At 45.4% G+C, this 12,572-nt stretch overlaps 1 protein-coding gene across 4 annotated transcripts in view; it reads left to right on the forward strand.

The window, feature by feature from the left end:
• The window catches only part of LOC138569359 (uncharacterized), a 1,262,132-nt gene that overhangs the window by 933,008 nt on the left and 316,552 nt on the right, over positions 1 to 12,572 (forward strand). For all 4 annotated transcript variants that reach the window (XM_069647272.1, XM_069647275.1, XM_069647274.1 and 1 more), the window contains one exon: positions 1,940 to 2,098. In XM_069647272.1, the coding sequence (XP_069503373.1) occupies positions 1,940 to 2,098 (159 nt within the window). The remainder of the gene's footprint in view (positions 1 to 1,939; positions 2,099 to 12,572) is intronic.

The following is a 12,572-nucleotide window of genomic DNA, read 5'->3' on the forward strand; positions in this document are numbered from 1 at the left end:
GAATGGAAGGAGAAGAGTGAGTACAAGGAGGAATGGAGGGAAGTCAAGGTGAATGATGGAGGGTAGAAGGTATAGTCAAATGAAGACAATGAAGAAAGGGTGCAACCAGAGAAAGCGAAAGGGTAGGTGAGTAAGTGGAAAAGGAAGGGGGATTAACTGAGATGAAGCACTTATAAGTTCTGAGTTGGGCTAAAATTAGGATATAAGTACCAAAGATGCATTTGCCAGGCCCAAAACAGAAATGTTCCTTGGCCCTGTGAGGTAACCAACGCTCTGCTGTGAAAGCGTAGTCAATGGTTGGAAGGATCCCTATATGTGGAAGCAGGCAAAGTGTGAGTTTGGCAAATTCCAGGCTTGAGAAGGGGTTCTAGACCTAGGCCCTCTCTGGCCCCAACAGGCCCAAACAGGGAGTTAGCCTTTGCTGCTTTTGGCTTGTAGCTGTAAGTGCTTTGGCTGGACACCAACTCAATGAATGCGGCAGTACATCACATGACCCTCTGATAGTGCTCCAGATCACTACCAGACTTCCAGCCGGGATGCAGGCAGGGCCTGGGTATTGTAGGGCCACAGCGCTTCGTTTTGCAGGCAGGGCACTCACATGTATACAGGTTTCTCTGGAAGAGCAGGATGTGGACTCAGGAAGTAGTCGAACACTTTCTGCAAGCACTATTGATGAGAGATTGATGAATAAGCATTGTATTCAAGTGAAGAGTACATCTGGCAACTCTCTGTCATAGGTAAACATACTTGACACACTAACTCAAGGCCATACAAGTTTTTGAAAGATCTGATGCTGGAGAAGGAAAGGTTTTTTAAGTGTAACTACAGTTCTGCGGCAGTGGTATCTTTTATATATTCACATGTGACCCATACTATCTCCCCATTGAAGCAAGGGTCAACATGTGCTCACTTATTTATAAATAACCTAAAATGGTCACTAGGGGATGGGCTTATGCCCAAACAAATCACTGCATGCTGTAAAGGGAGCTTATTGTTTTTCCACTTTATGTAAAGCCGTGACAAAACGGATTATGGTGTGTACATGTGTGTAAATGCTGCCTGTAAAAGATGTTCAAGGGCTAGATGAGGTGTTTAATAATGTTCATATTTAGTACTGCAATGCATTGATTATGTTAATGGATTTTCTGAATACAATGTTTCCTTCTTCTTCGAAGATGTTACACCTTTTGTATTGTTTTGCCCACTTTAAGTAAAACCAAGAGGCACTGGTGAATCCCATTGTTCAACAATCTAGATATTCAAATGGGAAAGGACGCTCCATTGTTGAGTAGATAGACTTTGATACTGACTGTATTACTCTGGTTTTTCATGCAATACTAATGAGTGATTGTTAATTGTGTATTCTTGTATTGTTGTATTACTGTTTTTGTGATAACAATGTTTATATAAAGAAAGAAGAATAAAATGAAAATCAAATAATTTATAAATAAACATGGTATGAAAAAATTATATTTTCTAAATCAAATTTTTTAAAGGTATTGTATTCATCCATTTATAAACAATTTAAATGCAAAGAGAGTCAGTACATGTCTAGCAGCATTTGTACTTTTTGTATTGTATTACTCTGTATGGCATTGCTTAGTTGTGAATGAAAATAAGAAATGACTTTAACTTCCTGCAGAAATTTGCAATGCTGGTATTGAATGATGTTTTCATCTCGATGTGTGGGTTCTATAGTAGAGATTTGGAATTTGGATAATTTTATTTTCTTTGTTTTTATTGATGGTTATATCTGTATTTTTACTGTATTATATATTTGTTTGATGGATGGAAATCCACACCCAATACATTTCCATAGAGATCATCTTGGCAGTGCCTGGTGAAGGATCCTGTTTTGGCCCAGTGTTAACTCAGAGGCATTCATGCATTTGTTCCCCACAAGCATCAAATGTTTCAACTTGTGTCTCCCTCTCTCCAGGCAAGCGATCTAGCTGCAGTGACTAGTGACAAAATCCTTGTACTGCTCAACAACATGATGAACGGTACACTCAACTTCAACACCACGCAGCTGATCCTGCTTTTCAGAAATCTCAATGGAATGCAACTAGGGGCTGCACTGGACACCTTTAATGCCCAGGTAAGGAGGCGCCCAAGGCTAGAGTGCAACTCTGCAAGGTGGCAAATGGCCTGCCCAGCTGCACCTTTAATTGGTAACCAATCCACAGAATGACCGCTAGAACATACTCATACAAAACTATACATAGAGGGGTGTATCTGTGTGTTGTATTTTTGAAAAGGTAAAAAATGAAAAGCATACGTCTTTGTCTTCAAATGCATTTTATACCCTGTGATTAGGTCAGTGAGTACACAGGTGAGCCTCTAGTAACATTTGATATTTGTCTAATGCCCCCTCGTGGTAGCTTATCAGAGCTCCGGAGCCCAGGTAAACTGACCCAGACAGCAAAGTGTCAGGTACATACTTGTTAGGAGTGAAGTAAGTTGAAGCAAAAGTTGAGCGCTTGGAGAGCGTTTCATGTAGTTGGTCAAGATGGCTGCCTAACTTTGAACCTCAGAGACCGCACCCAGGAAAAAGCCTGCTTCATCTGCAAGCAGATGACAAGCAGGCACTTCCACACACTTCGTTGTGTACAGACTGCCTGAAATACCACCATTACGTGGAAAATGAAAGAGGCACCTGGCCACTTCCCTGTTCAGGCCCTTCTCCGGTTAGACCAGAACTTTGCTTCCTCACAGTGTGTACCGTGACTGGTATGTGTTGTACTCCCCCGCTCCCTGCATCGGGTGCAGCACTTGAGGCCGCAGTGGACCATAGGTGTGTCAGATCCGCTGATGGTGGCACAGCTCTTGGAGAGCTGCATGAACAATGAGTCTATCCTGATGACTGGGTGTGAGGGCGGCCTACAGTATGTTAGAGGAGAGCGTTCTCACAGGCTGTGCCTACAATCCCTGTGTGGCGCACTGAAGATATGAAAAGGGGCAGGGCAGTTTGATAAAGGGACTGTTTGTGATGGTCATCTTCCACTGGGCATGCAAAAGGACATATCACTGGAAAACTCAAAACTCGCTGCTACTTTTAGTCTTTGTCAATCCAGTAGGACAAATCCAGAGGGTCATGAGGTCTTTGGGTAAAAAAACACACAGCATAACATGTATTCATATTTACCTTCAGTGGTCTGTGAGTCACACCATTTGCATATCTCTCGAGTTTGGAGAGGCTTAGTGTTTTTTTGCTAAAGGAGCTGCATCGTCTGCATAGCATAACATGGGCAACGTCCTGCCTTCACACTGTGGTACATCAGCACCAAGTAGTTCTAGGAAAGAAGGTACATTTTTAATGTAGAGGTTAAAAAGGAGTGGTGCGAGCACAACCCCCCTGCCAAACCCTCTTTCCACTTTGATACTTCTGCTCACCTCTCCTCTTTGACCATAATAAACACGGACAGTAAGGTCGGTATGCAAGGACTCTAAAACTCTCAGCAAAGGCCTCAGGACATCCATAACATTAAGGGTATTCCACAGGAGACTCCTCATCTACATAATCAAACGCTGAACTAGGATCCATAAAAAACACATAGACAGGGGTCCCCAGTAGGAAAACATATTTGGACATGAGCAGATAAAGATTGGCAAATTAATCATCCTCATCCCAGGCCTAAAGGCCGGCTGAGTGTCGGAAAGGACATTATTCTCAGAAACCCAAACCTCAAGCCTTTTTAATAAAAGACCAGCGAACATCTTTGATGTCCCGTCCAGCAATGTGCAAGGTACAATGTATACATAGGTACAAGGGTCCCAATCTTTCAGCTTGAAGGGATACAATGTGAGGCCAAAAAGGCATTACAAATCTGCATGAAAAAAGGGGACCATAGCTTAATACAGGAACGAAAGAGATTGTTTGGGACCCCATCAGCCACTGGAGCCTTGCATGGTTTCTGTCGATCTATAACTATATAGTACATTCACCAATACATGTAAATACAAGGATAGTGCGCCACAATTATGAACATCCATCAGAATCAAGAGAGGAGTTTCAGTTCCTCCCACCATGTCAGGGCAGAATGGGAAGGGGTACAGAAGATATCTACCGAAGATCAGGGAAGAACAGCACATGGGGTAGGTGAACAGCGGGAGGAGAATGAAAATACCAGCTCTCTATCTCCACCAGCCCATCCTCTGATAAGTCACGCAGTAATTATGAGGATGATGATGACAACGACATGGTTGGTGATCAAGACCAAGATCACGATCCATCGGAGTCCAGGCAGGAACATGCGTTTTGGCTCGCAAGCAGTGCTACCCAGCAGAAGGAGGAGGGGACCATTGGAGCTTGCACCCACCTGTGTACAGTCTCTTCCAGAAACAGCCTTCCTGTCACAGATCAGAAAGCACGTCACATCATGACATTGTGCCCACAACGCCATCCCTTTCAGTACCATCACACTCAGATAGATGCAGCCTGTTTGTAGTCAAAAGTGTGGCTGTACATCATGCAGAATAAACAGCTACTGAATCTGGCCATGTGTACACTCTGCTGGAACGTAGTGTGCCGGAGGAAGGTGAGGACCAACTTGGGAATTACGTTTAAGCAGGCCCATATGGAGTGGCACCATGCACAGACTTTGGAAGGGGTCGAAAGATCTGAAGTACATCCCTCCCCATGCCATCAGACAAGCGGCACGCCATCACCAGTCTGCACAATTACCCCTGTAAATGCTAAAGCTGTGCATGGCAGCCCCACCCTTGTACCTTTATGATACAGCTGTGTTCTTCCATGTTGTCCTGACAGTGGTTAAGCTTAGGCAATAATATCACAAGTCACATAACAGACAGCACCTGCTTGATGCTACCCCAGCTATAGTGTTGTAAAGAGACTTCTTGTCCTACTCGTTTGTGGAAAAGTCTAGATTCCAGCAGCTTACAGGAAAAGTCAATCACCCCTAGGAAGTTCCCAGCTGCCATTATTTCTTGCTCAATGCAGTACCGGAATTATACGACAAGGTTATGGCTACAGTGGGCAGGAACCACAGGAGCCCTTTGCATGCAAGGATTTCAGGGCAGAAGCCACAGGGGATTGATGTCTGGTAGGAGGTGGATACACAGTGGCTAAGGCCTCGTAATTTGCAACTGGGCTTTGTGCCAGAAGATAATGGATCCACATGTCCTTGCTTCCTTACAATTTGGCAAGATAATGTACATCCCCTGATTTGCGCGTGTCCTTCACCTGCTGGTCACACACTTTATCAGTAATTGTTAGACGATGAAAGAAATACATCTCAAGCTGCCCTCAGGAAATCAAGAGTCACATGCGAGTATTATCGTAGTCACTCAAGCTTCACTCCTCACAGGGATTCGCTCTCCCAAAACGCACACCAGATGTCACATAAATAATGGAACGTGCCACTCGAGTGCTGTGTAAGCAGAACCTACCCAAAATCTAACTCTCCGATTCCCTGGAGACTCATTACTTCTCCCTTCCCTTCTTCCTACTCGACGACTCTTACTGCTCTCCATTTCAGTCACCTGCTTCTCTAAAATGCCCTAATCCTTTCTCCAGCAATGACATCCTGCCTCTCTGAAAGCTGCTTGGGACTGAAAGGGCGCTCTGGCCACGTGTCTCCCTGTAAACCACGTGGATGTACTTTTGTTGTCAAACTCTTTAAAATGTTTGTGCAATGTTCGAACTGGTCGAAACACCTGAAATGTGGATGATTAGAGATTTTAATGACAGAGTTCTCACAGGCCTGCTTAGCAGCTTCTTGTATTGTGTTAGCCTGCATCAGTGGACCAGACGAGTCACTGCCATTTCAGCAGGAGAAGCCCCAGAGTGCTTCAGAATGAACAGTGGACACGTATAACATGCATTGACAATGCCAATACGGTTGGCTTGAGTGTAGACATGGGCTAGGCATTTGTCAGGCACTGGCATAATGGCAATACTTGACCATAAAATGTGAACAGTTGGGAAAGGGTGTGAGTTTTGGGCATATGATAGCAGCACTTAGCAAATCCCTAATACCTATACACAAGCCACAACTGTTTTCTTCGCTGGCAGTATAATTGAACAGCACTTCATTGCAAGGAACAGATGTAAGGAAACACATACTGATAATAAGTCAAATAGGTGAAGGCACACATGGTTAACACATTTGTTATTAGAAGAGCAGTGCATTTACAGCTACATTTAAGCCTTTACCTCTCAAGAAACATCAATGAAATAATACTGGCAAGCCTTATACATACACAGTTTGAATTTACTGCTTAAAGAGGTTGCTCAAAGAGATCCAACGGGGAAATGTGCTTTGGGCAGGGAAGGGCAGGTAATGGGTGGGAATGGCCATAGGGATTACTATAATCATGGGTAGTCAATGTGTGACTAAAAACCAAACAATAAACCAAGCTGTGTGTCCCTCTCACATCCCCTCTCCCACCAATAGTTTTGGTTTATGTGTGGTACTTAAGTGCCACAGAATAGCCAAAACTAAAAATGAACTGTCTCTTCATTGCCAAAATTATGTATTGACATCTACCTGTATCGAACACAGTAGATTAGACGATGACAATGATTTGTCCATATATATAGAAAACGGTTCTTTTGTGGCATGCGTGGCTGGGAAATAAATAGCTGTGGCAGTGTCTGAAAAGTCCTGATACTTTGCGGACTTACACATTCCAATGTATTTTGAAATCCTTGCATTATCTCACGATTTAGAGCTGCCTACCAAACGTCACTACTAAACGTCACGAGTTCTCTCACAAGACACAGTTCTAAGCTACTCATACAGTGTGCAGCCACTCACGAAAGTTCTCTGGGGCTCCCACAGGAAACAGCGCGTACTAAGGCCTTGCAGCCCGCCCACAGGGTGCTGCTTCCAACTACTTTTTGAAATCTATCCCACAGACTGTTTTCTCATTATAAAAAGGTTCTCCAGCTTTCCCACTGACCTCTGCCACTTTCACGGGACAGGGAGTCTCCCTGTGAGCCCCATCCCTCCCCAATGACTGCCTCATTCTTTCATCTCTGCACACAGTGACGACAGGCGGGAAGGACAGTGTGAATGTATGTGCCTCCTCAAGATGGCTGCCATCACTCCTGCTTAATCCAGTTCACAGACTGCCTGCAATGAAGGCAATCGGTCTCAGCATGCCTCATTACATAGTCCAGGGAGTCCTGTCCAAAAGTATGGAATGCCAGTGGGGACCCCCCCCCCCCGCCAGCAGCTTGCTGGGACAGTGCTGATACAGCCATCTGCCGCAGGCCACAGTTACCAGTGCCACAATTACCAGTGCCACTGGCTTTGATGGGGCAGGCTTTATGGGTATGGGAATGTTGGTACAGCATGCCCAACGTCATCACTGTTTTGCATCATGACCCTGGGAAGTAGTAGGACGCACTTTCTTTTTTACCACCACTAGACAGGGTGCTTTTGGCAGACAAGCCATTAGCACTGGGCTCAGTTTATGTTGGAGACTTATTTGCCTGGTAAACTGTTTTGTGCCAACGGTGAACGTGGGTCCTGATGACTGTCATCCCCAGAGCACAGCCCTTGCCTTTTTGCTCCCAGTTCACCTTCTTTCCACAGTCATCCACAGTGCATACGGCCTTCAAGTTCTCACCCACACACAGTACCATGTGGGGTGTGTGTTGGGTAGAGATTGTCACTCCCTGTGCCTGACTTGCCCTCTCCACAATGGCAGGTAGAGGGAGAGCCTACTCCACCACTGCCTACTCGTCCCATGCCACTACATCCTCATTCTACTCAGGTAGGTTCAGCCCCTGCTGAAGCACCTCTACTTGCTGGCTCTCACCCTGTGGCTTCTCCTGGCAGACCTTCCTCTTGTCTTTGGCACTCTTGGCCTGCTGTGTGTAGGCCTCTTCTTACTCAATGGCCCCAATCCAAATTGGCTGCCCCATATTCTTCCTCCTGGATGCTTCCTGTTGATGCCCCACCTCCCGCATGAGGGAGATGCCTTCCTGCTCCTCCACTGACCCTGACTCTGTGGTGGGCAGCCACAAGAATCTCTGCCTCCCCTGCCTTTGTGGAGATGCTTCGCTGATGGCCCTGGCACCTCTCCCACTTCTTCTCTTCAGGCCTCCCCAAATTCCTCTGGCTCCGCCTCTGAATTCAGAATTGATGATGCTGCCCGTGAACTGGCACCAATGAACAGCACAACACTCCCCAACTCCCTATTTATCATGTAGCAATCCTCTGCCTACTACATAGAGAAGTGCAGTTCCTTCTCCTCCTCTCCTCCCCCTTTCTTCATCTTCCACTCTCAGCATTGCTGGTGCACCATGAAAGAACCACAAACAAGTGAACTCTGAGAAATTGAACACACCCTGAGAACCAAAAAGAGTGTAACCTAAGAACCATGATGAACAACCCTGAGAACAAGTCAACTAAAGTAAAACTGCTAAACAATTCAAGTGACATAAACCAATTAGTTATTAATGTACTACCAAGACAAACAACACTACCTGGCAAACCAACCCAAGCAATACAAAAACAAAAGACAAGACAACAAACACTAAGCGGGAAACTGGGATAGGATAAAGAAATGTTAATTAGGGGGGGTCAGGATCCTTTATTGGCGTTTTTAAATTTTTCTAGGGCAACAAGATTGATATGGTAGTGGTACAAGAGGAAAAGGGCAACACTTGTTCGGGGGAAACTAACAACACACTAATAACACACTGAACAACAACTGAAGCATAAGGGCCCATAAATTATCAACAAAAACACTAAATATCAACAAATTACATATAGAAAAACGGGGTACAAGAATTCTGCAAACCTTCTCAGACCTGCTCAAACTCTACTCAAATGGGCAAAATGCCCTCCAAACTCCCGGCAAGTGCGGCCCTGCCCTTTAAGCTACTTACTTCACAGCCCCTCGAAACTCACAAAAGAAGAGCAAGTGAGCTGGAGCTTTTATAGAGATGTGAACTTCCATTAAGCGATTCAAGGGATCTGATTGGCTGAGCAAACTCAACAAATCTGCCTGAGGGCTCTGCTCAGCTGGATAAACCCTAGAAATAAACCTGAGATCCTAGGCTCTTGATTAGATGGCAAATGATTTTGAGAGACCTGAAAGACCGCTCTGAGAACAGCCCAGGATTTAACTGCAACAAATCCTGTCCTACACTCGCTGTGTAAGACGAAACTCACTGAAAAGGTTTGAGATTCCCACGTTTTCTATGAGGTTTGTGAAGGGCAACTGTAAGGGGCTCATATTGTTGCTGCTAGTGTTCTCCTAAATCTCTTGCATGCCTTTTCTACAAGGAGGCGTTGCAAAGGAGGCGGTGCTGAAGGGGCTATAGCCCCATGATGTCTTTTGGTTGTAGCCCGAGACAGAAGCTCAAGGGCTACAACCAAAAGGCTGGCTAGCCCCGAGTCCCGACAGCCCCGATGTTAGCGTAGCCCTGGATCTTCTCTAGACCTAGCATCACCTTGTGGTATTTGGAAGGAGGCCACTCTATACAGCACACCACTTTCCCAGTGTAGCATAGGCCAATAATATGAAGACAGGAATTTAGAGGGCCGTCTCAGGATTATGTGATGCATGTAAACTGTATTTGGAACTCTTTGAAAGAATAACAATAGATGTTTGGGAGCAGCACCTGTGCAGATTACTATGTCAGTGGGGATTCGGAATCATCAGTCGACGGGCCTCATTAGGACCCTGGCGGTGACAGTATGAATGGTGCCGGTAAGGCACCGGCAACGTTCATACCGTCCCGCGGCATTACGAGTTCTGCTCGCACGTTCCTGACAGCCTGCCAGGTCTTACCTGGCGGGCTATGCGGCACCCGCGAGCAGGACTTGTGATTACACCGGCACCGTTATCAACAGTGTGGGTGCAACCATGCTCCCCACCCCCATTCTGCTCTATGGGAAAAAATGGGGATCAGGAGCCCGGCAATACCACCACCCGCGAATGGGCAATTGCCGGCCCATTCAACTCGTAATTGGCCGGTTATTGCCCAGTCACGGGTAGCGGGCCGGTAGCGAGCATGGCGGTAGCCGTGCCTGCCATACAGGCACAGCTACCGCCATGCTCGAAATGAGACCCAATGTGTTTCTCCAGAGAGATAGCACTTCAAAAAACTCCAAGGAACAGGATGGCTGTAGCACAAGTTACACGATCAGTGTTTCTAAATCAGCATGTTTTGATCAATGCAAAACACAGTGATGTTAAAAATGAAAATCAAATATTTGCCTGTGAGCCTCAGCAGGACAAATTCACCAAACATGTTCACTAGCAGAAAGCCTGTTGTTTTACGGCAAAGGCATATTGCGATTCTTAGTTGCTTTTTGTGGCATTCAAGTTGCTGCAACGTGGAAATGGATGGCATTACAACCTCCCTGTGACATATGCAAAATGGATTAAGGAAAGGTACAGACTGGTTAGTGTGGTTCCCCCAAACGGTATCGCTTCAAAATAACGAGTCTAAACACAAGAAGGCACAAAACGAATTTTTGTAATCGAATGTTGTCAAAATGTAATCAAAAAAATAGAGGGGTGTGGGGTTCGGGTATTAATTAAAGTGAGGGGCTTTTGGGGGCCCTGCGGGGGTCTCCTCCTGCATTTTCACCCCAAACAAATGACACCATTCGATAAAAAAAGTGTTGTTTTGTGACTCACTGTTCGTTTTCGTTAATATAACGTAGAACCATTCCAAACCATTATGATATGATATTTTATTTATAGCGCGCCTATACACAAGTTTTTAATGGCACGACGAGGCAGGGGAGGGGAAAAAGGGGGAACAAGACAGCGATCTTACTAGGCCCAGTGACATTGAGATCGCGCAAGGGCAGGTGAGAGGGAAGGGGAGAAGTGCCAAGGGAAGGGGAGGAGCAGCAAGTGAAAGACATAGGATCAAACATCGAAAACAAGAAGTGCGGCCAGCAGGCGGCAGTGCAGGGTTAAGTGCAGAAAAGCAAGTGTTAGATAAGTGCAGGTAGGGGGGTTGTAGGGTCTGCAGATGTAGCCCAAGTGTAGGGTTGCAGCAGGCAGTGCAGGTGTGCAGCTGGGAGGGCAGGGACCTGGGGCCCGTGGTTCAGAGGGTAGCCACGTGACCAGTGCAGTATCAGACAGGAGATCAGCAAGGTAGCAGAAGAGAGAAGGCAGAAGCAAAGAGAAAAGTCTTGAGTTTCTTCCGGAACCGGAGATGGTTCTGCTCAAGTTTCAGAGAGGCAGGGCGGCTGTTCCAGAGGGAGGCGCCAGCCGAAGACAGGGATCTGCCCTCAACTCGTTGCTTGGAAAAGCGACTGACCCTCAAGGAGTTGGAGGTGGAGGAGCGAAGTGCTCGAGTAGGAAGTTGCTTCAGAAGAGGAAGCTGGAGATGTTTTGGTGTGAGGCCCCAGAAGGCCTTGTGGACAATGCAAAGGGTCTCGATTTTGATCCTTGCAGCCACTGGGAGCCAATGATGAGATTTCATGGTTGGAGGGATATGATCCCTGGGCTTGAGGTAAATATAATAAAAGTAGGGACAGGCAGCTTGCACAAGGGCTGCCTGGCCCAAAACATATATGACCTGGGGGGAGGGAAGAGAGCATCACGTTAATTCAAGTAACATTCGAACAAATAAATTACAGAAAATAATTTGTGGGTTTCAAATTTGGAAGAGTGTTTTATTCATGTTTTATTATTATATCTTTTTTTTATGGAATTTGGAACATCTGGTTATCAAGCCAAACAGTGCAGATTATTTGCAATGCAAACAAACAACACTGGATCTTGAGGGTTAATACTAACTCAGCATGGAAGATCCAATGTTTTTGATTTAAAAAAAAAAAAACAGTAATTTGGGCTGTTCTTCCTAATAACACGGTATTCTAACTTCTATATAAAAAAGAAATTAGATGAATTTGTATTTGTTTTTATTGATTTATAAAGCGCCAAATCATTTTTAGCCTGAAAACCAGATTAAATGCAGACTGTAATAGACAAAGCAAGCTGATGTAATCCACCGTACACATGTAAGTATGTTATAAAGTATTTATTTACGAGACCCCACAAGCCTGCTGCCCAGCCACCTCCAGCCAACGGCCACCGTGGAATGTTCTCCTCCGAACAATCATAACATTCCACGAGTGTCCCTGCACGAGCCCGTGCACATTACGACATATCCTCTTCCCTTGCATAACACAATTGTTAATAACCTATGACACATACATCGCGAACATTTTGAACAATGGAAACATGAACATAACTATATATATAACTCATCATTAATACCAATTGCATTCATGGATAAAGAAATATTGACCACAAAGATGCATTGCACCATAACATGTAAATTTCATGTTTACCAAATATAATCTCTAAATTTATAGGGGGGCCACACCTCCTGGCAAGACGACCCCCTTCTTGTCCTACATCAGGTTGTTGATCAGAAGCATTTTGACCCTCCACATTCCTTTCGGCACCCACAGGACGTGGAAGTGGAACACCCTCTTCCTGTTCAAGGCTGATCCCTTGTGAACTCACAGGATCATAATCCAGCCCAGTCCCGTGACACTCCCAATCAGCCTCCACACCTGCCCTCTCCCCACGTTTGCAACCATCCACCACCACCCGTTTCT

This window comes from Ambystoma mexicanum, chromosome 2q (genome assembly GCF_040938575.1).
Source record: "Ambystoma mexicanum isolate Mex_15411 chromosome 2q, UKY_AmexF1_1, whole genome shotgun sequence".
NCBI classification, from domain to species: Eukaryota; Metazoa; Chordata; class Amphibia; order Caudata; family Ambystomatidae; genus Ambystoma; species Ambystoma mexicanum.